Source organism: Myxine glutinosa, chromosome 5, assembly GCF_964187855.1.
Source record: "Myxine glutinosa chromosome 5, kmMyxGlut1.1, whole genome shotgun sequence".
NCBI classification, from domain to species: domain Eukaryota; kingdom Metazoa; phylum Chordata; class Myxini; order Myxiniformes; family Myxinidae; genus Myxine; species Myxine glutinosa.
In genome coordinates this window covers 184,329,254-184,355,578 of record NC_136265.1, presented here as the reverse complement: position 1 = coordinate 184,355,578, position 26,325 = coordinate 184,329,254, and the positions used below count along the sequence as shown (strand labels likewise).

Genomic DNA, 26,325 nt, shown 5'->3' with positions numbered 1-26,325 from the left:
TGGTATGACATTAGCAATTATCCATTGATGAAATTGAGTGATCAAAGTGAAAAAAAGTGATTGGTTGAGTCAGTGATCCGATCACGTGGGTCCTACACACGTTATTGACGCAAAGATCGCTAGAGGTCTTCTCAGAACAATGACTGTACGTTAGAAAACATAAACGTCATCCACACTGTCCGTGATGGACCTATAGCTCCATACTTAAATTGAGGTGAGAATATGCCTAAAATTCCCAAAAAATTTCACCTTAAATTATTCAGAATAAAATATTGAAAACGGCATGATTGTTATGTTTTTATGTGACCATAATATCACTTCTCCAGAAAATATAGCAATATCATGGGTATATTACACTGTTTTGACGACAACAAACTTGTAATGTGCGAGGTTGTAAAAAAACGGGGGGGGGGGGGGGGGGTGCTTAACTTAATTCTTTGTGTATATATAATGTATTTCTGTTGTAACCGAATGAGTATTTTCCCAGTGTTATTAAAATATTTACAAGTGTTCATGGCTTTGTTTATGCACACAAACCTGTTCTTCAACAACATCTTGGACCCCTGAGTGTTTTTAGACCATTTGCACATCCTTCAGAGATTAGACCCTTTCAATCCCTTCGGACTACTATGGTGTGGACTATCTTTGGAACATACTCTTTTGAGTTCAGACCTTGCGATCATCTAAAACATTTGAGGTGCACACCACGCAAGTATATAGTGTCTCCTTGCAAAATACAGACCATGCTTTTTTCAGCAAGCAATTCGCAAACGTGACCCAGCCAATGGGTGAGTCGAGTAATCTGCTCGGTTTTCACTTAAAGGGTGCAAAGCTTCATTTTGTAAACATTGTCATAAAATCATGCTTTTCAATCCAAGTAATTTGCACTCGTCAATGGCTCGGATTGGTGCTGCCCTGCCGAGAGATCTTTTATTTTTTCGACAAACTTCATAGTTTTTGGTAAACCCTCATGGTTTGTCAATGACAAATTTTTCAATAAGCTTACATTATTACAGATCATCAATGATCTCTCTGACTCTCTTGAAAATCCTCTCTATCTCTTTGCTGATGACTCTACTCTCTGTCGCTCCATTCTTCATCCCTCAGATCGGCAGTCTGCAGCCTCCTCGCTCTCTGCAGACCTGGACAAAATCACAGACTGGGCAAACAAGTGGAACGTGTCTTTCAATCCTGACAAATCTCACACTCTTACGATGTCTCTCCGAAAAGACCGACTGGACAACCCTCCCATCCACTTTCTGAATAATCCTCTCCAAGAAGTTCTGTCACTCAAGCTTTTGGGTCTCACTATCTGCCATGATCTTTCCTGTGAAAATCACATTTCAAATCTGGCCTCCAAAGCCAGTCGCCGACTGGGCATCCTCCGTCGTGCGAAGTCCTTCCTCGGCACACCTGAGCTCCTCACCACATACAAGGCTTTCATCCGCAGCTCAATGGAATACTGCTCTCCCCTCTGGGCTGGTGCACCTGCCTCACACATAGCTCGTCTTCACGCTGTTGAAACCAAAACGTTCAGAATCATTGGAATCTCCCGCGATGAAGCTAACTCCAAGGGCCTTTCACTCACTCACCGCAGGCAGGTTGGTGGTCTTTCCGTCTTCTACCGACTCCTCTCTGGCCTTGCCCCCCCAGCTCTCTCTGGGCTCTGTCCAGCAAATATTCCTACAGGTCGCACAAGATCTGCCTGCAACCCTCTTATGGTTAAACTGCCAAAATCAACTCTCTGCTCACCTTCACTCCTTCATTCCTCTTTTCTCCCGCCTCTGGAACAAACTCCCTCACTCTCTTCAATCCCACTCCACCCTCCCGGTCTTTAAAACAGCTGATCACCACCATCTCTTATCTTCCCCCATCCAAAACCTTGATCTTTTCTATCCCCGCTAATTTCACCCCAATTCCACTTTTTTGAAATACCAACTTCTGTCCTGGAAGTCCTTGGTGTCCTTGTGTTTGATACTTCTGCCACCCCCCTCCCCCCAAGCCCTCTCCCTCCCACACATCTCCCTGCTCTTAAATGTTGTGTGCCCTCAAATGTTTGTGTGCTTCCCCTTCTCTTGTCTTCCACTCCCTCTTTTTATATATTTTGTTTGTCTGGTTGATTTGTTTGTGAAATAAATGTCAGCTCTTTCACGAGCCTCGATTCAGTATACAAAAAAAAAAAAAAAAAAAAAAATTTTCTTTTTGTATCTCATGCCTGGATATATAGACTTAGAATGACTCATACCCAAATAAGAATATTTTGTGGCAACTCAGCTACAGGCATTCTCTAAAATTGTTGCCTTGTGTTGTTGCAGCAAGGGCTCATGATCAAATCACAAACACACTACAAGTTAACAATTGAAGGACATGTGGCTTTATTGTCCGTTTATACGCACCTTGACGGGTATTCAGGGGAATGCACACCACGTGCTATCAAACATACAGATCACACACACAGCAATGTGTGTGTATAAGGCAGGATATGGCCAGCAGCCATTCAACAACATTCTCATTGCAAAAAATCAGGATCCCCAAAATGCAAACAGCCACTTCATGTTTGTCATATTTATGATGCAAAAACAAAACAGGACAAAATTGTGCATCAAGTTCAAATATATTTCCACAATCATGTACATGGTTCCATGAATAGGTAACTTCAAACTTCATCCTAGGAAACATTTGGGGTATGGGAGCGGGGAGGAGGGAGGGGGAAAAGGGGGAGGGGGCGAGTGAGAAAGTGGGAGAGAAGATCAAAGTTTCATCGCAAAAAAAAAAGCTCTTAGGTGAGAATGCAACTGCTTCGCTGAAATATTCACAGAAGATGTGCATTTGGTGATAAAATGACCAAATTTTGTGGGCAACTTGAGTCATGTGTAATACCTAATGTATAGTCATGTATACTTAAAGGGTTGCCCTACACCTCGCAAATAAAATATATTTACTTCTGCATGCAGCTGTATGAATCAAATTGACACCCCTTTATTTGAACTTTTCTAGAGCATTACTTGGTTCCTCCGAAGAACACAAGGGTAGTCCAGCATGCCCAGGAGATTTTTTGAATGTCCCTTATTTTATATTGTTTGGCATTTTCTACAAGCTATGGATTGTCCCTTCTTTGTTATAGTTTGCAACATGGCACATAGCATATAAAGGGGCTTTTTCTATGTCCCTGGCATTTTTCTGAAGAAGATATATATATATAAATAATTTTAAAGGAAAAACTATGACACTTAGGTGGAATTTGTTTTGAAAGCCATTAATTAGGTGTATTAACCAATGTATATGCCAAGTTTGAGCTAGTTTCAATGTATAGCCTTTGAGATATGAGCACCAACACATTTTGGGCGGATGGACGGACAGACACAATCGTGAATCCGAGGATTTTCTTAATAAAACTCAAGAATGCGGAAGCAGACGTTGCTGAAATTTGGAACATATTACCTCGACGTACAAAGTATTTACTGGTGAAATTTGCAGCTGATTTCATCCAGTAGAAGCTGAGAAACGTATTTTCACTTCCCATGTTAAAGCTGCATACAGAGAAACGATCCCTTATACACGACATGACCAAAAGTATGTGGACAACCAAACATCACACATCTCATTCCAAAATCATGGGAATTAATATGAAGTTGGTCCACCCCTTTGCTGCGATAACAGCCTCCACTCTTCTCGGAAGGCTTTCCACTAGATGTTGGAACATTGCTGCGGGGATTTGCTTCCATTCAGCCACAAGAGCATTCGTGAGGTCGGGCACTGATGTTGGGCGATTAGGCCTGGCTCGCTTTCAGCGTTCCAATTCATCCCAAAGGTGATTGATGGGGTTGAGCTCAGGGCTCTGTGCAGGCCAGTCAAGTTCTTGCACACTGATCTCGACAAACCATTTCTGTATGGACCTCACTTTGTGCACGGGGGCATTGTAATGCGGAAACAGGAAAGGGCCGTCCCCAAACTGTTGCCACAAAGTTGGAAGCACACAGTCGTCTAGAATGTCATTGTATGCTGTAGCGTTAGGATTTCCCTTCACTGGAACTAAGGGGACGAGCCCAAACCATGAAAAACAGCCCCAGACCATTATTCCTCCTCCACCAAACTTTACAGTCGGCACTCTGCATTCAGGCAGGTGGCGTTCTCCTGGCATCCGCCAAACCCAGATTCGTGCATTGGACTGCCAGATGGTGAAGCGTGATTCATCACTCCAGAGAACGCATTTCCACTGCTCCAGAGTCCAATGGCAGAGAGCTTTACACCACTCTAGCCGACGCTTGGCATTGCGCATGGTGATCTTAGGCTTGTGTGCGGCTGCTCAGCCATGAAAACCCATTTCATGAAGCTCCCGACGAACAGTTGTTGTGCTGACGTTGCTTCCAGAGGCAGTTTGGAACTCAGTAGTGAGTGTTGCAACCGAGGACAGACGATTTTTACATGCTTCAGCACTCAGCAGTGCCGTTCTGTGAGCTTGTGGGGCCTACCACTTAGCGGCTGAGCTGTTGTTGCTCCCAGACGTTTGCATTTCACAATAATATCACTTACAGTTGACCGAGTCAGCTCTAGCAGGGCAGAAATTTGACGAACTGACTTGTTGGAAAGGTGGCATCCTATGACGGTGCCACGTTGAAAGTCACTGAGCTATTAAGTACAGCCCATTCTCCTGCCAATGTTTGTCTATGGAGATGGCATGGCTGTTTGCTTGATTATATATACCTGTCAGCAATGGGTGTGGTTGAAACAGCTGAATCCACTAATTAGAAGGGGTGTCCGCATACTTTTGGTCATGTAGTTTATAAAGGGAGGAACGCTTTGTGCCTCTTTTAATTACAAATTGTTTTTTTTTCTTATTCTTGTATTACAACTTTATTTTGCTGGCTCTTATTGAAATTTGGGATATTTTATGAAATTATGCTATTTGAGACAATCTCTAAAAATATTTATAATTTCCTTTTGAAGTCTTTGTTGATTTCAACATTAAAATATTCGATATAATATTTTATGTGGGTTTATAAAATGCAAACTCATCAACATAGCTTATTTTTCCTCATGTGCATCTAAAATTATTAATTGCATCTTCAAAACCTCAAAAAATAACATTCCCAAGAAAACAACAAATTGATATAATAAATACACAAACATACCTCATCTAGATAAGATACATTTGGATCTTCACCGTCGTGATCATCATCATCATCATCATCATCATGATCATCATCATCATCATCATCAACATCTTCACTGCCATCTTCACTTTCCTCCTCGTATTCACACTCCGCCGTCCAAGTGGCATCACTCTCACATGCCTCCCGCTCCTCCAGCCCATTAGATCTGCAAATAAATAAAATTCCACTTTCCACTTCTCCGACTAATGTTTCAATTAATGATAAAAAGCTTAATAGATGGGTGAAAATGTAAACTGCCATGACGTTTTAAAATGCATTTTGCAAGGAAAAAGGATTTACAAAAAAAAAAAAAAAAATTGGACAGGGACTGAAACTGAGCAAAGTTAGCAGCATCCAGATTTCCTTCCACTCACAGCTGCCTGACTACCTCCAAGCATGCACAAAGAGGAAGGTGCAGGTTTTTTTCTTTTTTTGCGTATGAGAAATTACATATAGCTCACAGATCTAAGACTAAGTGGGTAGAGGAGTGGCAGCTGAAACCTGAATAACATGCAGGTTCCTCTTGATTCCATCTTTGCTCTTTACTTATTCGGGTTCCTTCTGATGACTCCACTGTAGTATTTGGTCTTCTGTTTGATTAAGTCGGTCTTTTGAGTTTTATTACGCAAAATCCAATGAATAAAAAAAGACAGAGGTTACGGGTCTTTGGCAGTCCAACTGAGTGTTACTTGAATTTGTCCTCTATAAATGTCCCCACTTCGTCCGTACCAGTTACCAGCGCACTCCTGCAATGCTAGTTTTTAGTACAATAAACTTATACTCTCCTCCTTTAGCCTGAGATAATGCATAAAACAAATGCACAATGTTATGGCAGTTGGCAGTTATTACAGGTAAGGTGACACATCTTGGCCTTTGTCATGCATGAAATGATCAAACAGTGTGCCAGAATTATCACATGACATGTATTTTATCCTGGCCTGCAGTTGGTGCCGTTCAGTTCTTTTTTCTCATTGCCGTCCTGTTGCTCCAAAATATCTCCATTGGCTTGTACACCGATGCGGAAGTCCTGTGGAAAACCGAAGGTGAAATCAGCATCAGATAAAAGATCACAATTGACACCAATGATAGGAAAATTGGACAGGGACTGAAAGAGCTCATCTCTCATGTTGAACATGCTTGCCTCTGAGCTCATCTCTTGGGTTTGACTTTCAATTTTTTGGGGATTTTTCATGAAAGTTATGATCAGTTTCATGAATGCAAAATAAATTGTAATAAATACGTACAAATACAACATTTCGAGACACAATAACATTTAAATAACTACACATCTGCGATCACAAAGCGATTGCCCTAGGGTAAGCCTCTCCTGGCTTACCTTTGGCGATTACCTGTGACTTAGCCTTGGCCCACAATCCAATGATGGCATATTTTGTTTGGACTGCCCTGTGACCTTGACCTTCGACATTAAGGGATGGAGTGTAAATGAAGAAAATTGTGTAGTCATCTACAATCTATCCATAAAACTCAACATCATGAAAATCGGTGGAAAATTATTCAGGTGGTTTTTATTAATTAGGTCACAATCTGAAAAAAAAAGGTCAAGGACACCAATCAAATATCAGGTGCACAACTTCAGTGCAAGAACACTATTATGATGCAAGAACATCTTCAAAGCCTAAGAGGTCTTTGAGAGTCCATATTGGCAATATTGAGCGATGACAAATAATTTGTTATTTTTTCAGGCCGCTATTTGACTTTGACCTTTAACTCGGAGGGAATAGGAGGTTGGGGGGAGGGGAGGGAGGTGACATGACAACTGACCTAATCGTAGTTCACCCTGCAAGGCTTTTAATCACCCGACGGGTTATCATTCTGGAATTCTCCGAGTAAAGATATACGTTACTACATTTTGCGATGCTCTTTGTGGTTGTGAGATATTCATACCCCTTCTGCAACTGCGGTACCCCGAATGCCTGTGCTACTGGTATTTTCCAACTGAATGTGGAGGGATTGACTCCACCTAAAAGGAAGTGCTGCTTAAAATAGCCTCATCTCGTGATATGCTCATCATCCTCCTTCAAGGAGTGCACACATGTGATGAAAGTAAAGATACTCTCTCAGGCTACCAACTGGCTGCTTTCACCCCCAGTTGACATCATGTCATGGCCTCGCAACCTATGTAAAGTATACCGTCACTGATGTCAAAGTTGTGTCTGCGTCACACCGTGATGCTCAACTCCATTGGCACACAATCTACGTTCAGGGCTTTAATGTTTCCAACATGTATAAGCCACCCCGACTCCTCCTCCACATCAAGCATTTGCACCTCGTTACTTCTCCAATATTCATTGCTAGTGATTTAAATTGCCCACATACTGAATGGGGATATAACTACTCATCAACTGACGGTGAAACCTTGTGTGATTGGGACTCCCAATCTGACCTCCAGTTGCTTTTTATAGATGATAACCTACGACTTTCTACTCAAGCTGCTGCGGAAGCCACACCAACCCTGATCTTGCCTGGTAGAAGGGTAACTCCTCACCCACCTCTCAAAGGACCGTGTTTCTCAAACCCTCACCACCGGCGGTTCACATCAAGTATGCTCCCACTTCTACTACTTTACCTGCTAAGCATCGGAACTTCAGAAAAGCTGATTGGGGAATGTAATACAATCTAACAACAAAAGCAGTAGTCACCCTCCCTGCTCCTGACTCTGAGGACGTTGATGTGTACTTGTCTGCCTTTTGCCAATCGATCCTGGCAATTTCCAAGAGGTGCATCTTCACGGCCATTGAAAGTATGTATACATTCCTGGATGGGATCCTGAATGTGAGCATTTGCACAACGCTGTCAAGACTGCTACACGAACAATGAAGAGGTGAGCGCTGCTGCTTCCTAACTTAGGTCTAGACTAGATGACGCCTGCAGATCCAGATGGCAGGAAGCAGTATCAACCATTGACTTGACTCACTCCAGTGGATCTAGTGGCCGTGGATTTGCTGTGGACTTCAGTACAGAGGAATTCAAGTTTGCCCTGGAAAGGCTGAAACGTGGGAAAAGCAACCAGACATGATTACATTAATGTAGAGCAGTTGAAGAATTCCAGGTCTTGCTGATTACTCTGGCATAAGTGCTTCACGTCTTACTGCCTTTCCTCACTCAGGATTCCAAAGCTCTGGAAGAGGGCCAAAGTTGCAGCCTCCCAAAAAGCCAATAAGCCCAGAGACATCCTAAAGAGTTGCAGGCCTATATTAAACGTTGTTCATTCATTGTTTAAGGTACTTGGGAGGCTTATCCTTATCAGGATAGAACCACTTGTTGAGGTAGAAAAGAATCATAGCACTGAAGATCGGATTGAGCTGGAATTGACATTATGGAGACCGACTTTGATTCAAACCAGAAATGTGGGGTGTCTTCTTCGCCTCGTCTTCAGCATATGACACTATGACAGTCTGGCGCCGTGATCTGCTGCTAAACCTACACGAGATACGACGGGACCACCACCTAGTCCACTTTAGCCAGTCTTGATCTCCAACCGCTGCTTCAGTGTCAACCTTAAAGGACAAAGCAGCAGAACCCGCAACCTCGAGGATGGAGTTACACAAGGCTCGGTCTCAGCGCCCTTGTTGTCTGGCCTGGACAATATCTCAGGCACCTTTTGAGTTCGGAAGCTGATATTTGGACAGGACAGTGACCAAGTGATTTGGCTGTAAAGGGTATTTTAGATTTATTGATTAATCGATTAGTTATTTATTTTTCGATTAATTAGTTAACTAATTGATTTTCAAAAAGTTGCAGATTCGGATGAAACGGTGGTGGTTTAGATATGCTATTAGCCAATTGATTAATAAATTAATTATTTAGCGATTATTTATTTATTTCCATTATGCAATTAATCAATAAATTTATTGAACACTGCTCCCTCCCAATTCCGTCTCCATGTGCTGCGCTGCGGCATCGCCGGTGCTGAAGGCGCCTCAGTGAAGCCACGTGCTGGAGGACACGTTATTTATTGTCCCCCGTCGCACCGCGGAGGGAAAGGGGGACTATGGTTTTCACCTCCGTCCGTGTGTGTGTCCGTCCATCCGTGCGGACGTGCGTAAGCGAAGGACCGAATTCTAATTTGGTGTGAGGGTGCAACTCGGCATATGGAAGAACCCTATTGAAAATTAGGTCGCCACGTCAAAATCCAAGATGGCCACCGCGATGTATGTCTGAACATTGTGAGCGGAATATCTTGAAAAATAAATGAACTACTAACCTCTAATCTGTTGTGTGGGTGTATCTCGGCATAAGGAAGAACGCTATTGAAAATGGGGTCGCCACGTCACAATCCAAGATGGCCGTCACCATATACATGTCTGAACCTTGTGAGCGAAATATCTTAAAAAATAAACTAACTACTAACGTCTGATCTGGTGTGTGGGTGTATCTACGCATAAGAAAGAACGCTATTGAAAATGGGGTCGCCACGTCAAAATCCAAGATGGCCGCCACCATATATATGTCTGAACCTTGTGAGCACTATCTTGGAAAAATGAACGAACTACTAACTTCTAATTTGGTGTGTGGGTGCAACTAGGCATATGGAAGAACCCTATTGAAAATTGCGTCGCCACGTCAAAATCCAAGATGGCCGCCGCCATGTATGTCTGAACCTTGTGAGCGGAATATCTTGAAAAATAAATGAACTACTAACTTCTAATCTGGTGTGTGGGTGTATTTACGCATAAGGAAGAACGCTATTGAAAATTGGGTCGCCATGTCAAAATCCAAGATGGCGGCCTTGCGTCTTCCACTTTGTCAACTCACATCACTTCACCGACGGGGGACCTAGGCGTAAGGCTTGTTTATTTGGCATGGGGCAGTGTACTTTGAATGTATCTGCACTTGTTCCGTCTTCCTTCACTTCTCCATCTGTGCAGTTCTTTTATTTAAGGCCTGGCCTCTATGACGACTCATAGTCTGTGACTGGAGCCTTTAACTTGAAAGGGAAAAAGAAAAAACATGACATGGGTGAAAACACAACCTTCGCCCACCTACAGTGGCAGAGCGAATAAATTGGAAGACTACATCTCCAATCTCCATGTAAGTGCGCAAAATATCAATTTATGGGCTCACCTTAGTCCTACTTCACCACATTATTGTATTTCATGAGTAAAGCTTCTCCATCCAAAAACTTTACTTTCTCTCCTCGCCTGTGACATTCCCTTTGCTTTTCCCTTTCTCCCATCTGACAACCTTTTACTTTTATCATTTATAAATGATAATATTGCTTGATTCGATTTTGAACTGTAATAGCTGAACCAAAACTGCCGGTGATGCACGTGGAGAGGCCAGAAACGGCAATGTCCAATGTAGTGAAAGCGTCTCCATTTTTCAAGACAAAGAATACCCGCCTGACATCAGCAGCACGATTGCAGTGCAACATCACAGTGAAATGCTCCATTGGGTAAATATGTAGATTAGTCACGTGTGTTAGCTGTGCAACATTGAGGGACGAACATTAGCAACTGACCACCAGTAATGTGCTCCAAGCAAAATGGCCAGCACACCGTGCTTTGGGCACAGGAGACAGAAAACGTTCGATCCCCTTCGTTTTCCTCTTCAAGCCTTTCTATTCGAATAAATCCTTCAACCATACCAACACGAACAGCACTTCCTTTCCACATTCTCCAGACTCGCCTTTATATCATCCCTCCTCTCACGTTTCCAAACGTTTATCCGACTTGGGCATTTTAAGATCCCAACTTGCATGGATGTTTGTATTTAATTAATCGTTCATTTTATAAAACACACCTGCCTCCCACTCCATATCCCCTCCCTTCCTACCCCCATTCCATCACTACCTTCACCTCAACTCCCCCCCCCCCTTCCAAACTCCCTCCTCATCCCTCCCTTTGAAATCTCATCCTCACCCCTCCCCTTCAAAACTCCCTACTATCCCCTCCCCTTCAAATCTCACCCTCACCCCTCCCCTTCAAAACTCCCGACTATCCCCTCCCCTTCAAATCTCATCCTCACCCCTCCCCTTCAAAACTCCCTACTATCCCCTCCCCTTCAAAACTCCCCACTATCCCCTCCCCTTCAAAACTCCCCACTAACCCCTCCCCTTCAAATCTCACCCTCACCCTCCCCTTCAAAACTCCCTACTATCCCCTCCTCTTCAAATCTCACCCTCACCCCTCCCCTTCAAAACTCCCTACTATCCCCTCCCCTTCAAATCTCACCCTCACCCCTCCCCTTCAAAACTCCCGACTATCCCCTCCCCTTCAAATCTCATCCTCACCCCTCCCCTTCAAAACTCCCTACTATCCCCTCCCCTTCAAAACTCCCCACTATCCCCTCCCCTTCAAAACTCCCCACTATCCCCTCCCCTTCAAATCTCACCCTCACCCCTCCCCTTCAAAACTCCCTACTATCCCCTCCCCTTCAAAACTCCCCACTATCCCCTCCCCTTCAAAACTCCCGACTATCCCATCCCCTTCAAATCTCTCCCTCACCCCTCCCCTTCAAAACTCCCCACTATCCCCTCCCCTTCAAATCTCACCCCTCCCCTTCAAAACTCCCAAATCTCACCCCTCCCCTTCAAAACTCCCAAATCTCCCCTCCTCTTCAAAACTCCCTACTATCCCCTCCCCTTCAAATGTCTCCCTCACCCCTCCCCTTCAAAACTCCCTACTATCCCCTCCCCTTCAAATCTCACCCCTCCTCTTCAAAACTCCGAAATCTCCCCTCCTCTTCAAAACTCCCAACTATCCCCTCCCCTTCAAATCTCACCCCTCCCCTTCAAAACTCCCAAATCTCTCCTCCTCTTCAAAACTCCCAAATCTCACCTCCTCTTCAAAACTCCCTACTATCCCCTCCCCTTCAAATCTCTCCCTCACCCCTTCCCTTCAAATCTCCCTACTATCCCCTCCCCTTCAAATCTCTCCCTCACCCCTCCCCTTCAAATCTCCCCTCACCCCTCCCCTTCAAAACTCCCTACTATCCCCTCCCCTTCAAAACTCCATACTATCCCCTCCCCTTCAAAACTCCTACATCACCCCTCCCCTTCAAAATTCCATACTATCCCCTCCCCTTCAAAACTCCTACATCACCCCTCCCCTTCAAAATTCCATACTATCCCCTCCCCTTCAAAACTCCGACATCACCCCTCCCCTTCAAAACTCCATACTATCCCCTCCCCTTCAAAACTCCACCCTTGCCCCTCCCCTTCAAAATTCCCTTCACCCCTCCCCTTCAAAATTCCCACCTCACCCCTCCCCTTCAAAATTCCCACTCACCCCTCCCCTTCAAAAATTTCCCCTCACCCCTCCCCTTCAAATCTCTGCCATCACCCCACCCCTTCAAAACTCCCTTCTCACCCCTCCCCTACAAATCTGCCTCATCACCCCTTCCCCTCAAACCTCCCCCCTCACCAATCTTCTTCAAATTTCCCCTCTCACCCATCCACAAAGCTGCCTCCTCCCCAGTTCCTCTCTCTTCTCCTAGCTCTCCTGCAATCTCCAACACACCATCAACAGCTCTCCCTACCTTCCCCTCTCACCCCTCATCTGACCCTACCCCTCTCCTCTCCTGTATCTGATGCTCCCCACCCTCCTCCTTAACTGTATGGACCTCAAACATCTGAGGTCTTCCCTCAAACCTGATTGATCTCTCCATACAGGTTGCTTCTGACAATCCAGACGTAATCTGCTTAACATAAACTTTCCTCCTTCAAGATGTCTCTGATTCCTTAATATCTCTTCCTGGTTACTCCCTCCTCTGGTATGATAGACCTGAGCCTCGTCCTGGTGGTGGGGTTGCTATCTTTATCAAAAACTCTCTTCCTCACTCTCCTTGCACTGCCCTCTCTCCACCCCAACCCCAGGAGTACCTCTGGCTACGACTTCACCTTCGCTCCCCCGTTTTGTTCCTATGTGTTCTGTACCGTCCTTCAAACAGGGATGACTCCATTTACATGTCGCTGTCTGACAACATGGACCAACTTCTATCCATTCATCCCAACTCTCTCTTCCTCATATGTGGCAACTTCAACTGTCATCATGCCAGCTGGCTGGGTGTGGGTTCCTCTCTCACCAGCCATGGCATCTCAGCAAAGGACTTCTGCGACTCATTTGGACTGACACAATCTGTAAATTTCCCGACCCGGATCCCATACAACGGAGCATCTTCTCTTCTAGACCTGGTTATGACAAACTTCCCTGAAAATGTATGCTGCTCTTCTTCTGCTCCAATCGGTTCTTCTGATCATGTGCTTGTTAAAGTGGACATCTCTCTGGCCATTCACAGAGAGCCTCGTCAGCGTCGACGAGTCTGGCATTTCACTCAGGCCAACTGGCACGGTCTTCAAGCAGCCATCAATCATCTGGACTGGTCTCCCATCTCTACTGCCTCTGACATCAATTCTTCCTGGGAATTCTTCCAAAGTAAACTGCTCTCTCTCATGCACAGATTTATCCCAACTCGTCTTCAGTTGTCTTACCCTTCCTCCCGTCCATGGTACACGGAATCTTGTGGTGAGGCAGTTGCCCAGAAACAACTCGCTGTCGCCTCATGAAATGAAAATCCAACTGAAGGAAATCTCAGTTCCTTACAAAAAGCTCGGAAAAAGGGTGTGTGTACCCTCAAGAGAGCCAGGAAACAATATCTCTCCACTCTCAAGACTGAACTCTCAAACCTGTCTCCCTCCTCCAAATCCTGGTGGCGTCTGGTCACATCTGTTTCTGATGTTTGTTCCCCCTCCATCCCCTCCCTTACCTCAAATGGCGACACAGGCGACACCGCACATGAAAAAGCTGAATGCCTCAACTCTGTGTTTGCTTCAAAATATTGTGTCCCAACAGCGTCTCTCTCTGTACCCACCATACCCAGTTGAACCCAGCTGATCCTGGACTCTGTGTCCTTCGCTCCCGACAAGGTGGAGAAGTTTCTGTCAATCCTCGACTCTGATTCTGCAACTGGACCAGATGGCATCAGCCCACGGGTCCTAAAATCCTGCTCTACCACACACACCCTCGCTCTGTTCTCTTCACCCTCTAATATGCCCAACGTCATCTTCCATCAGCTTGGAAATCAGCAAACATTACCACTTTACACAAAAAAGATGCAAAAACAGATCCTTGCTACTACAGACCAATCAGCCTGCTTCCAATAATCAGCTAGGTCATGGAATCCATCATTGCTACGGATATAAAATCTTTCCTCTTCTCCAATGGCTTGATCTCGGATCATCAATTTGGTTTCAGATCAGGTCACTCTACTCTGGACATGTTGCTTCTGCTGTCTCAACAATAGATGGAAATCCTCAGTGCCAAACAGGAAATCAGAGCTCTCTCCCTTGACATATCTCATGCCTTTGATACGGTCTGGCACCCCGCTCTGCTCACCAAACTCTCCTCCTATGGTCGATGGTATCCATGGAAACCTCCGTGCATGGCTTGCGGACTTCCTCTCTGGTCGTAGTGAACGTGTGGCCCTGAATGGATTTCTCTCATCTCCCCTTCCTGCTCAGGCTGGAGTTCCCCAAGGCAGTGTTCTGGGTCCCATGTTTTTTTGGTCTTCATCGATGATCTCTCCGACTCTCTGGAAAATCCTCTCTATCTCTTTGCTGATGACTCCACTCTCTGCTGCTCCATACCTCATCCCTCAGATCGGCAGTCTGCAGCCTCCTCACCCGTTGCAGACATGGACAAAATCACAGACTGGTCAAACAAGTGGAACATGTCTTTCAATCCTGACAAATCTCACACTCTCACTTTGTCTCTCCGAAAAGACCGTTTGGACAACCCTCCCATCCACCCACTTTCTGAACAATCCTCTCCAAGAAGTTCTGTCACTCAAGATTTTGGGTTGCCATGAGCTTGCCATGATCTCACTATCTGCCACGATCTTTCCTGGGAAAACCACATTTCCAAGCTGGCCTCCAAAGCCAGTCGTCGACTGGGCATCCTCCATCATACGAAGTCCTTCCTTGGCACACCTGAGCTCCTCACCACATACACAACTTTCATCCGCAGCTCAATGGAATACTGCTCTCCCCTCTGGGCCGGTGCTCCTGCCTCACACCTGGCTCGGCTTCACGCTGTTGAAACCAAAGCTTTCAGAATCATTGGAATCTCCCGCGATGAAGCTAACTCTCAGGGCCTTTCGCTCCCTCACCGCAGGCAGTTTGGTGGTCTTTCTGTCTTCTACCGACTCCTCTCTGCCCTAGCCCCCCCAGTTATGTCTGTGCTCTGTCCCACAAATATTCCAGCAGGTCGCACAAGATCTGCCAGCAACCCTCTTCTGCTGAAATTGCCAAAATCAAGACTCTCTGCTCACCTTCACTCCTTCATTTCTCTTTTCTCCCGCCTCTGGAACAAACTCCCTCACTCTCTTCAATCCCACTCCTCCCTCCAGCTCTTTAAAACAGCTGTTCACAACCATCTCTTGTCTTCCCAGATCCAAAACCATGATATTGTTGTGGATTTGAGAATTGTGTTTTTATTTATTGTTGTGTCATGAGAATTGTTGTAAATATCACCCTCCGTGTTGCGTGTAAAAGTCAAAGGTCGTCCTCCTTAGTTACTCCATATACATACACGAAGCCAATCATATACCCTCTTAAATAGTTATCTCCTTATTCTATGGAGTTGAAGGCTCTGTGGTCCACTAATTCATTGCGTTGCATCAATTAAATAAGCTAGAATCCCCTTTTATATCCCAAAGCTTTCATTGCCAACTGCATTGGGCGGTTGTCTGCATTTGCCGCCATTGCCACATGCTCTGTTTCGGAGAAGAAAGGCGTGTCTCCGCCCTCGTCATCGAAAGGAGGAGTGAGCCAGCCCTTGCCGACCAACCAAGGATGAGGGGTTTGGCTTTGAGAGGGCGTGGAGAGAACCATCGAGGAGGTTCGCGAAGGTTTGAGGGTGTGGCATATATAACCCGCGGTGGGACGCCCCAAAGAGACGGAGGGAGATGAGAGATGAGCCCTTGGGGAGCACGTGGCGGATGAGCAATAATAAACCTTTGGAGAGCACGCGACGCAGCGGTACGCAGGAGCAGCTTGAATCAGCGGAGCTCGAACAGCAGCAGCAGCTTGAACCGGCGGAGCTCGTACCGCGGCAGCTTGCACGACCGCAGCTTGGGCGTTGACGGCGGTGCCGACCGTGGCCGCGGAGGAACGGCGGCTGCCCGCTCCCGGCCTGCCCGTGACCCAGTTCCCGTTGGACCTTCCTCTCCCTCCAGCCATCCACCTCCAGCATTCGTTCCTGCCATCATCCCCCGTGTAAGTGTGCTCGTAGTCTGTCTTTTGTCTTGTCCCTGGGGTTAAGTAAGACTGCAATAGGTAAGCTAACATTTGCACTGTGTCTCCTTGCTTCTTTCTGTCCAGTTATTTTCGTTTATTTCCTTCTCCTTGGTTCTTTTGATGACTTGTAAATAATTAGTTAGTAATAAATATTTGTTCTTCCTACGTTCTTCTTCCTCTTCATGCTCGTTCGGTCGCTTTAGAGGTTTCCATATTGAGGGTACGTGGCGCGATTCGGCCAACGCATATGGATCGGGTTAGTCTTTGCTAAACGACTCGAACTTCGGGTTGCTAAAACCGCTCGGCAATTATAACATCTAAAACCGGGGTTCGAGCGGTACTTGCCTCCCTGTTCTGCGGCGGTACGGATAAAGGTATTCGGGGTAAACCCTGGACCCATAACCCTGATCCGTTCCATCCCGCGGGAGAGCGTTACAAGTGCCAGGAGTGGAGACGGTCAGCTTAACAAGACAAGGGACTAACCACCTCTTGCTAAGGGGGAAGAGCCGTACTCCGTATCCGTAACAATTGGTGTCAGGAGCGAGATTCGGACCTGAAGCGAGAATAGCGCGCTCAAAATCTCGAGCGGCCAAAATGTAATTTTAAAATCCGAAATTTGAAAATCGCGCCATGGATGATCAAGGCAACAGGATGCCGGTGGGGGAATTAGAAGAGGGGTTAGGTGTAACCCAGGACCAGAGGGAGGAAATGGAGGAGGCGAGAAATGAGGATGTGGTTGAGGGGGCTTCAGGTGCACAAAATGGCGCTCTCGCGCACGTGGTTGTAGAAACGCAAAATGGCGCCTCGCACATGGCTACGGCGGCCGCGGCCGCTGCACAAGTGGGAGGGATTGACATGCAGGCCCTCATTGCGCAGCTGCAGGCCGCCGTGCAAATGGGGATAGGAGAACAATTGGTACGAATGGAAAACAATATGGGAAATAAATTTGAGGGTTTAGACAATTTTGTCGTAAAACTTGCGTAAAACTTTTCCGACTGTTTGTCGTAAAAGGCGACAAAAAGGGTTGGCGGCAGGAAGGGCATCCGGCCGTAAAACATTGCTTCAAAAAGGGGACCAACAACAAAAAAAAAACAACAACCACGGTGCCCGAAAAAGGCCAACCCCCGCTTCGCGGGGGAAAATGGCCTCGAAAGGTGTTTTTTTTTTTTTTTTTTAAGACAACAAATTTGGGGGATTAGAAAATCAAATAGGGGAATTGAGGAATGATATGGGAAGCCAAATCGGGGGGCTTGAAGGTAAACTGGGGGGCCAACTAGAAGACATGGGTAATCAGATTTGGGAAATGAAGGAGGGGTTAATGGGGTTGGAAAATAGAATGGCTGCCCAGGAGAACCAGATGGAAGGGGTGAAGAATGGGTTAATGGGGTTAGAAAATACTACGGACGGCAAATTGAGGGAAATAGGGGAGCAATCCGCCCGGGAAATTCAGCAGATGGGAGATCAGATAGAGCAGGTGAAAATCGGGTTAGAAACTAAATTGGATGCTCAAAGTAATGAATTGGAACAGATGAGGACGGCATCTACCAAAGAGATGGGAGAAATGGGGGAGGAGATCAGACGAGGTGTGGGCGAGGATGTCTCGAGGGTACGCGAGGAGGTAAAGCGAGGTGAGGAGCGTATGGAGAAAGAGGTGAGAAAGGGGACGGCAAAGTTACAAGGGGGCATAGAGGAGGTGACGCAGGGGGTGGGGCAGCTGACAGTGGGACAAAGGGAGTTGAAGGAACAGGTAAAAAAGAATACGGCTGTGATCGAGGGGTTGAAGGCGACCCAGAAGGAAATAAAGAGGGACGTAGCAGTCATAAAGAAGGAGTGTCAGACGGTACATGAGGGACTGACCACGAGGTTGGACGAGGTGACAGAGGCAGTGGAGACGAAGGACCGGGAGGTGAGGACGCATATAGAAACGGTCAAGGTGGCATTAGAGGAAGAGATCGAGGGGGCGCACCGGGAAATGAAGGAGGTAAAGGAGAAATTAGAGGAAGTGGAAGAGGGGGTGAGTGAAATTAAGAAGAGACGGAGGGAAACTAAGAAGGAGATAAAGGAGGAAGTGATGGAATATGTGCAAGGTCTGTGCTCAAATCGTGATGGTGTGCTTGCTAACCAAATAAAGAGTTTGCAGGTGGCGGAGGAGATGCGGAGACGAGGTGCCGAGGTGAGTGGCGATATACTCGGAAATGTATATGGTGTGAGGGGAGATTCAGTCGGCTTGGGCGTTGATTTAGACCCGGGTGTTCGTGAGAGGCCGCGGGTAAGGTGTGCGACAGGTACAGAGTGTGAAGGAGGAGGTGTGCGAGGATGTCAGACAATGGGGTGTGTGAGGAAAAAGTGCGCGCCGAGGAGTGAGTGTGCTGTCGAGAGTGAGGGTGAATGCGCGACCGAGTGTGGTGGTGAAAGTAGTGAGAGTGACACGGAGCATGAGTTGGTTGTAGCAGGTGAGAGAGGATGCACACCTGGAATGGAAGGATGTACACCTGGAATGAAAGGATGCACACCTGGAATGGTCGAGCGCGTGTGGGAATGCACGCTTGAGTTGGTAGTGGAGCACATGATTGGGTGTGCGGAGGAGAGCACACCCGTGGTTGTCGCAGAGGATGTGACCGAGGAGGGGGCGCGAAGAGGTGTGTTGGTGAGGTGTGCGAACGACGAGTGTGTGCGAGGGTGTGCGGTGGTCAGGTGTGTAATGAAGTCTATGAGTGTACAGGGGGGGTGTGTAAGAGAAGGTGCAATGACGGAGAGCATGGAGACAGCTGGATGTGTGAGCAAGGAACGGAATGCGGGGTGTGAGCATGCAAGTGGAGCATCGACGTTAACCAGGTTAGCGGTTAGATCGACTTGTAGCCGAAGCGAGCCCTCGGTTCGTGCCGGGCGTTGTGCGCCGCGGGAACCAGCGGGGATCGTAACCACGGCGGTTTCGAAAGAACCGCCGTACGCGATCCATGCCGGGCCGCGCTCTGAACGGCCGCGTCCGTGCTCCGCTAGGCGGAACGGGCGGCCCGGTAAGAAGGGTCGGGACGGCGACCCCTTTTGGTTGCGGCGTTCCGGCAGGGCGAGATCGGGTCATCAGGCGGGAGACCGAAAGGCTCTGCGCCGAGGTGGACCTTGGGATCTCGGCCTGAGCGAACCCCCTTCCCTGCACCGAATGCCGGACGGATCCAACCGCCGGCAACGAACCACCCGCATTCATTGCTCGACTTGGCGAAGCCAAGTTCTGAGCATGTAAAGACGCACCGAGGCTCCAGTTAAAGGACATTTGGTAGGGATAGGGAATTTGTGATTGGAAAATTTTGATTGGTTGGAATTTGATGAGCGAAATTGATAGTGAGACATGCCCGGTGTGGTGGGATGGCAACTTTGCCATCTCTCACATACACGGGGGCAAAGGAGCTATAGTTTTATGGGGTTTGGCAGTGAAAACTAGCCCGGGAGGGTTAGGATAAAATGATAGGGATCTAGAGAAGATGACCATAGGTAACTAGATTTAAGTAGCGACATTGGACAGGTAGTGGGGACATAGAGAGGGTAGTTGGATGACAATGACGAGGGAGCGCAATAATGTAAGGGGCGACGGGGAAGCGCGAGTTTTAGCAGGGCACCAGGTAGAGCAGATGATGCCGTGTGTGTGAGAATCAGAAGTGTATTGTGAAAAGAGTAAGGTGATTAATTGTGGATAGTATTGAGCGTGAACAGGTGTATGGAACAGTGTATGAGTGAGTAATGGTGATTGTGTGTTGTGCTGAGCAAATGGCTTTGGAGGAAGGAGGGTGCAGGAAGCACCAGGTGTGATGGCACAGGTGTGCAACTACAGGTGTGCAAATTATATGGAGAATGGTTGTATGGAGTATATGGAGTATGGAATGGATGGTATGGAGTGAGTATGGTAAAAACTGTGGAGTGGAGTGGATGGTGCGAAGGTGTGAATGGGGGAAAAGTGGACCCCTATCACGAATACCCGGGGAGGGTAGTTTAAGAGTTAGATAGAGGGAGTAGGTAAATTGTGGTTGGATATTGGCATCTGTGGTGCGTGGTGGATGAATGGTGTTGGATGGGTGCATTGGTGACGTGGAAATGGCTGGGCGTGTGGCCTGTTAGTATGTGTAGTTGAATGGGCACTCCGCCACTGTTAGGATGTCGGCCAGGTGAGGCCGCAGGTAGGCTCTGGGAGCCGGTAGAGTTGTGGATGGGGCCCGAGGATCCGGAGGACGGACCCAGGTAGCCCAGTGCGAGAGAGGGCACCGAGTGGGGTAAGCGCCAAGGAGGGCCTTCCCCAGTTAGATAGGTTAGGTTAAGGAGCAGGTAAGCTCAGAGGCAACTGCAGTGGTAGAGGTGTGCAGGTGGGTAGACCTGCTGGGAGAGCCACACGACCCAGTCCTGAAATTGTGCAGAGGCACAGGGAGTTGAATCGGGGGAGTGAGACCCCAAATTGATGAAGCACCACAGTTTGGTCAATGGGAATTTGGTTCTTAAAACGGCATAGAGTAAGATTGCCAATGGCTTGGCAGGGAAAGACCCCGGGTAGTGTAAAGTGTATTAAAGTCATTTAGAGGATAGTTAGGATTGAAATCTCCTCGCACCATCTACATCCACTCACCAGAGGTAACAGAACTCCACACCATGCCAGGTTTTGATTATTTTTGTTGTGCAAATGTTTCAATTGTGAGACGCATCATGACGTGGGTGTGACATTGTGCTTTGTTGTGTTCCATCTCTCCCTCCTTATGAGGATTGATGATGAATTGGTGATGGCAAATTTTGGTCAGGGGGATTGTGGTGACGAATTTGGTATAGGGGAAATATGGGGAAGACGTGACGGTAGCAACGAATTTGTAAATGTGTAGATTTTTGTAAATATGGGGTAAGGGCAAGGGTAGAGTAGGTAACAGGGGGGGGGGGGGGGGGGGTGGGTGACGTACGGTAGGGACGAGCTTTTCTCCGCTCAGTCTCCAGACGCACCTCACCTTGCATTGCCTTAGTTGATGTGTACCCTTGTGACCTTACCCCTCACTCACCTGTCTTCTGTTCCCCTGTCTCCCACCCGAGGACTGTGCTCTCTGGGCACCGAGAGGAGCATGCGGGAGTCCGCCATTGTGTGCCAGAACTCTCGCAACCAGCATGCATTGCATTGATGCACCACTTATGGACCGCCGTTCTGCGGCCAAGAACCACTTTATGGACCCCACGTTTTGGGGCCTGGCACCTCTGCTGGAGCCGGCCACGATGGCCCAGGGTCTTGCTTGCGGACCTCGGCAAGGTGGCACCTATGCCACACAGGTGGACCACCCTTAGTTGGCCCCTGTGGCCCTAAATAAAAATGGACACGTTTTGTGCACTTCATTTTTTATTTCCAAATAGGCCACATGAAGAAAAGAATTGAAAGACGACACCAGGAAGAACATTGGCCCAGCAGAGAAGAGGAAGACCACCAGTGTTGTTTTTATTACGAACTGTGATGACTGTTGCACCAAATGGTGCTTTTGGCGAATGGTGCTTTTGGGTATTTATTGGTGCTGACGGCTGGTGCGCCGATGCAATGCGTGCTGTCTCCTCCCTCCCAACAGGAATTTCTTTTTGTCTCCCCAAAAGAAAAATCACAGGTCCTGGGTTGCGTTTTGTAAATAGTCAAATAATGTCACTGTAAATAATGCTCCCCCATCGTTCATGTTTTAGTTTGAAAATAATTCCGCAATTCGGTTAGCTGTGGGTGTGAAACTGTTAGGCAGGGTGCAACGCAATTAGCGGGACATATTTATTGGTGTTTTAAAATTGTCGCACTCAGGGTCAGGTTAATTGTAGAGGGTTACTACACCTACGTGTCACACTAAAGTAAAAGTTTTATAGGCCCGAGAAAGTGCCTAGAGGATGAGGGTGCAGTGTTGTGGATTTGAGAATTGTGTTTTTTTATTTATTGTTGTGTCATGAGAATTGTTGTAAATATCACCCTCCGTGTTGTGTGTAAAAGTCAAAGGTCGTCCTCCTTAGTTACTCCATATACATACACGTAGCAAATCATATACCCTCTTAAATAGTTATCTCCTTATTCTATGTAGTTGAAGGCTCTGTGGTCCACTAATTCATTGCGTTGCATCAATTAAATAAGATAGAATCCCCTTTTATATCCCAAAGCTTTCATTGCCAACTGCATTGGGCGGTTGTCTGCATTTACCGCCATTGCCACGTGCTCTGTGTCGGAGAAGAGGGGCGTGTCTCCGCCCTCGTCATCGAAAGGAGGAGTGAGCCAGCCCTTGCCGACCAACCAAGGATGAGGGGTTTGGCTTTGAGAGGGCATGGCGAGAACCATCGAGGAGGTTCGCGAAGGTTTGAGGGTGTGGCATATATAACCCGCGGTGGGACGCCCCAAAGAGACGGAGGGAGATGAGAGATAAGCCCTTGGGGAGCACGCGGCGGATGAGCAATAATAAGCCTTTGGAGAGCACGCGACGCAGCAGTACGCAGGAGCAGCTTGAACCAGCGGAGCTCGAACAGCAGCAGCAGCTTGAACCGGCGGAGCTCGTACCGCGGCAGCTTGCACGACCGCAGCTTGGGCGTTGACGGCGGTGCCGACCATGGCCGTGGAGGAACGGCAGCTGCCCGCTCCCGGCCCGACCGTGACCCAGTTCCCGTTGGACCTTCCTCTCCCTCCAGCCATCCACCTCCAGCATTCGTTCCTGCCATCATCCCCCGTGTAAGTGTGCTCGTAGTCTGTCTTTTGTCTTGTCCCTGGGGTTAAGTAAGACTGCAATAGGTAAGCTAACATTTGCACTGTGTCTCCTTGCTTCTTTCTGTCCAGTTATTTTCGTTTATTTCCTTCTCCTTGGTTCTTTTGATGACTTGTAAATAATTAGTTAGTAATAAATATTTGTTCTTCCTACGTTCTTCTTCCTCTTCCTGCTCGTTCGGTCGCTTTAGAGGTTTCCATATTGAGGGTACGTGGCGCGATTCGGCTAACGAATATAAATCGGGTCTAGTCTTGGTAAACGGCTCACGCCGCAGTTCGCTTCGCTCGGTGCAAATCATCCATTACGCTGCGGCCGTGAGCGGGTGAGTATTTCCTCGCGTGCCGGGAAGCGCTGGTAATTAGGTCATAGGACGTTTGGGCCTACTACCCTACCCAGCGCCGTGCGGGCGTGGCGTCATACCCCCGGGACCACGTCGGTCAGTCATAAGCGAGGGGATTAATCCCCCCTTGGTAAGGGGAAGGGGCCGACGTTGGGGTTCCGTAACAATATTTTCTACCCCCGTTAATTCACCCCAGATCCACTTTTTTGAAATTCTGTTGTGTTCATTCATTGTGTTGTTCCGTCCAAATTCTGTTGTGTTCGTTCATTGTGTTGTTCCGTCCAAATTCCGTTGTATTCATTTGTTTTATACCGTATACTCCCCCCTCCCCACCCCTCCCCACTCTCCCTTCCACAGATCTACCGATGTCCTTGTTCTCTACTGTTGTGCTTGTGTGCTTCCCTCTCTCTCCCCCTCTTGTCTCCCACTCCCTTTATTATGTTTTACATGGGTTTCTGTTTCTGTTTTTAAGTGTTAGCTCTTACACGAACTTCGACTTTGTATGCAAAAAAAGGTCACATCCTCAACCAGGCACATATGATCCTTAAATACACTATGAACCTGTGCTGAAGCCTGAAGAATAGCCAGAAGGCGATCCTGCAGATGGTGCATTAGTTTTGGTCCCTCTTCCAGGTGATGAGCTTTGAGTAAACGGATACCTGCTGCCAAGTCTGAGTTCCGCAGCAAGATCCCCTCTTTGGAGACGAGAGAAACAAGAGGAATGAGAAATATATACATGTCTGGCATCCGCTTTCCATCAGCAAACCACGAAAGCTAAACAGTTGAACTTAAAGTGAGATAATGATTTGTGATAATGCACAAAATCTCCACAGATACACAGGGAGGGATGATGAGAAACATATGTATAAAGTAGGAAGGAGTTCATGTTGAATTGTAAAATTATTATGATTATAAATCTTTTTTAACCCAAAGAAATACCTGCAGCCACTTGGTGCAACGCATTAAATGACAGTGATTACAGTACCTGAACCTGTATGCTATTGCCAGTAAACCAATATTTTGACAGAAGAGACACAGCAATCTTTACCCAAATTTCTGATCAACGAACAACATGAACGATCCAATAACAGTTCTAAAAAGTCACATCCTCACCGAGGTACACAGGTTCCTTAGAGACCACAATAACATTGCATTTGCTTACAAATAATGAAGAAAAAGCGTTTTCCATCGCTCCTCAAAATCTATTTCCTGACAGGTACAACATTTGCAAGGGATTAAAATATGCAGAGAGCCAGAACCAATGTGCTTGAAGCTGACTGTGTGAAAGTCAGCAGATTTGAGGCACTGTGGACCAAAGGGAAGAAGCAATTTAAATAAAGCAAATGCCTTACTTCACACAGACCTGCAAGTGGGAAGCAAAAGGAAAAGACGCAAAAAACAAAATAATGAAAACTGCGAGTGCATGGAAAAACAATTACACATGCATGTGTACATACGTGAATGCATGAAAAACAACAACATGAGACAGGTGAGTGTGTGAGAAACAACAAAACAAGAAATATGTCGTGCATAGCACGACACTTGCAAAATCGCTAAAATAAGTTGTTGGCCTATGATGACCTCAAAAATAATTTTGGTGGTTGAATTCAGTGATCTGATATGCAAATCCTCTTTAAATTTCAAGTCAATTGGATGAAAATTGAGGATTTTAGAAATTTTAAAATTAAAAGATTTTTGAAATTTGAGATTAAAGGTTGTTCACCTTTAGCCAATGTTGACCTTTACACCTCAAAATTAATAGGCTTCTTCCTTATGAACCACTCTGCCATTTGATGAAGTTTCGTGAACATCTGTTTAAAATTGTGACCTGTAGGCAATTGACATAAGAAACAAACAGACAAACAGACTTCCTCTCTTCTTCTTCCCTTTATAAGGGGTGAGGTTTAATGGCACCAAGCTCCTGCCCTGCCTTGACCACGACACTCCCCCACTCCCCTCTGTCCTCAGGCAACTCTCTCGACCCTCCAAACACCCCCACCTTAGTTATGTCACTCTTCACACATTCCTCCTATCTCAACCTCAGTCTACCTCTTTGCCTCCCAGCTTGCTCCCTCAACCTATCCACTCTCTTTGCCATTCTTTCTTCACCCATCCGCACCAAATATCCAGACCATCTCAGCCGTAATTTCACCAATCTCCCCGTCAAGCTCATCTGCACACCAACAACCACCTTCAGTTGATCCATTCTCCCTCTATCCACCCTATTCATTCTCACAGTCCTCCTGATACAGTTGTTCTCGCAAACCTGCAGCCTCTATTGTTCTCTCTCTCTCTGTCAGTGGCACCAACTCCAGCCCGTAAAAATAGGTCGGAGTTGTGCAGGACATGCAGAGCCTTCCATTTCAATTTCCCTGCAATCCTTCTGTCTGCCATCACTCCCTCCACCCTCTTCCACACATTCACACCCACCTGAATGCTCCTCCACACCTCTGCCTCTGACTTATCAACCCCGGTCACTGTTCCACACAGATACTCAAACTTATTTCCTTGTCTCATCTCCTTCCCCTCCAACCTGATATTCATATATTTTCTCTGCTGCCCGACCCACATCACCTCCATGCTACTTTTCAGCCCATGTTTCTCAAATGTCTCCTTCCACTCCCCCAGTACTTCCTGCATCTCCCGCCCACTCCCCACCACAACAGCCAGATCGTCCACATACAATATCCTCCCCAGAATATCTTTCATGTTCACCTTCCTGCTTACCAACTCCATCACCATGATAAACAGGAGTGGGTCTAGAGCACTTCTCTACCTCAAACCGATGTTCACACTGAACTCCTCTGACATCCCATGACCAAGCAAAACTCTTTTTTTCCC

At 46.8% G+C, this 26,325-nt stretch overlaps 1 protein-coding gene across 6 annotated transcripts in view; it reads right to left on the bottom strand.

The window, feature by feature from the left end:
- Positions 1–2,351: 2,351 nt before the first annotated feature.
- The window catches only part of CUL9 (cullin 9), a 321,162-nt gene continuing 297,188 nt past the window's right edge, over positions 2,352–26,325 (bottom strand). For 5 of the 6 annotated variants that reach the window (XM_068115286.2, XM_068115288.2, XM_068115284.2 and 2 more), the window contains 4 exons: positions 24,046–24,179; positions 6,092–6,180; positions 5,133–5,319; positions 2,352–2,668 (listed from right to left, as the gene is read on the bottom strand). In XM_068115286.2, coding sequence (XP_067971387.2) covers positions 2,657–2,668; positions 5,133–5,319; positions 6,092–6,180; positions 24,046–24,179 — 422 coding nt within the window. In that variant the 3' untranslated portion in view covers positions 2,352–2,656. The remainder of the gene's footprint in view (positions 2,669–5,132; positions 5,320–6,091; positions 6,181–24,045; positions 24,180–26,325) is intronic. The other variant, XR_013623648.1, reaches the window with a different exon arrangement.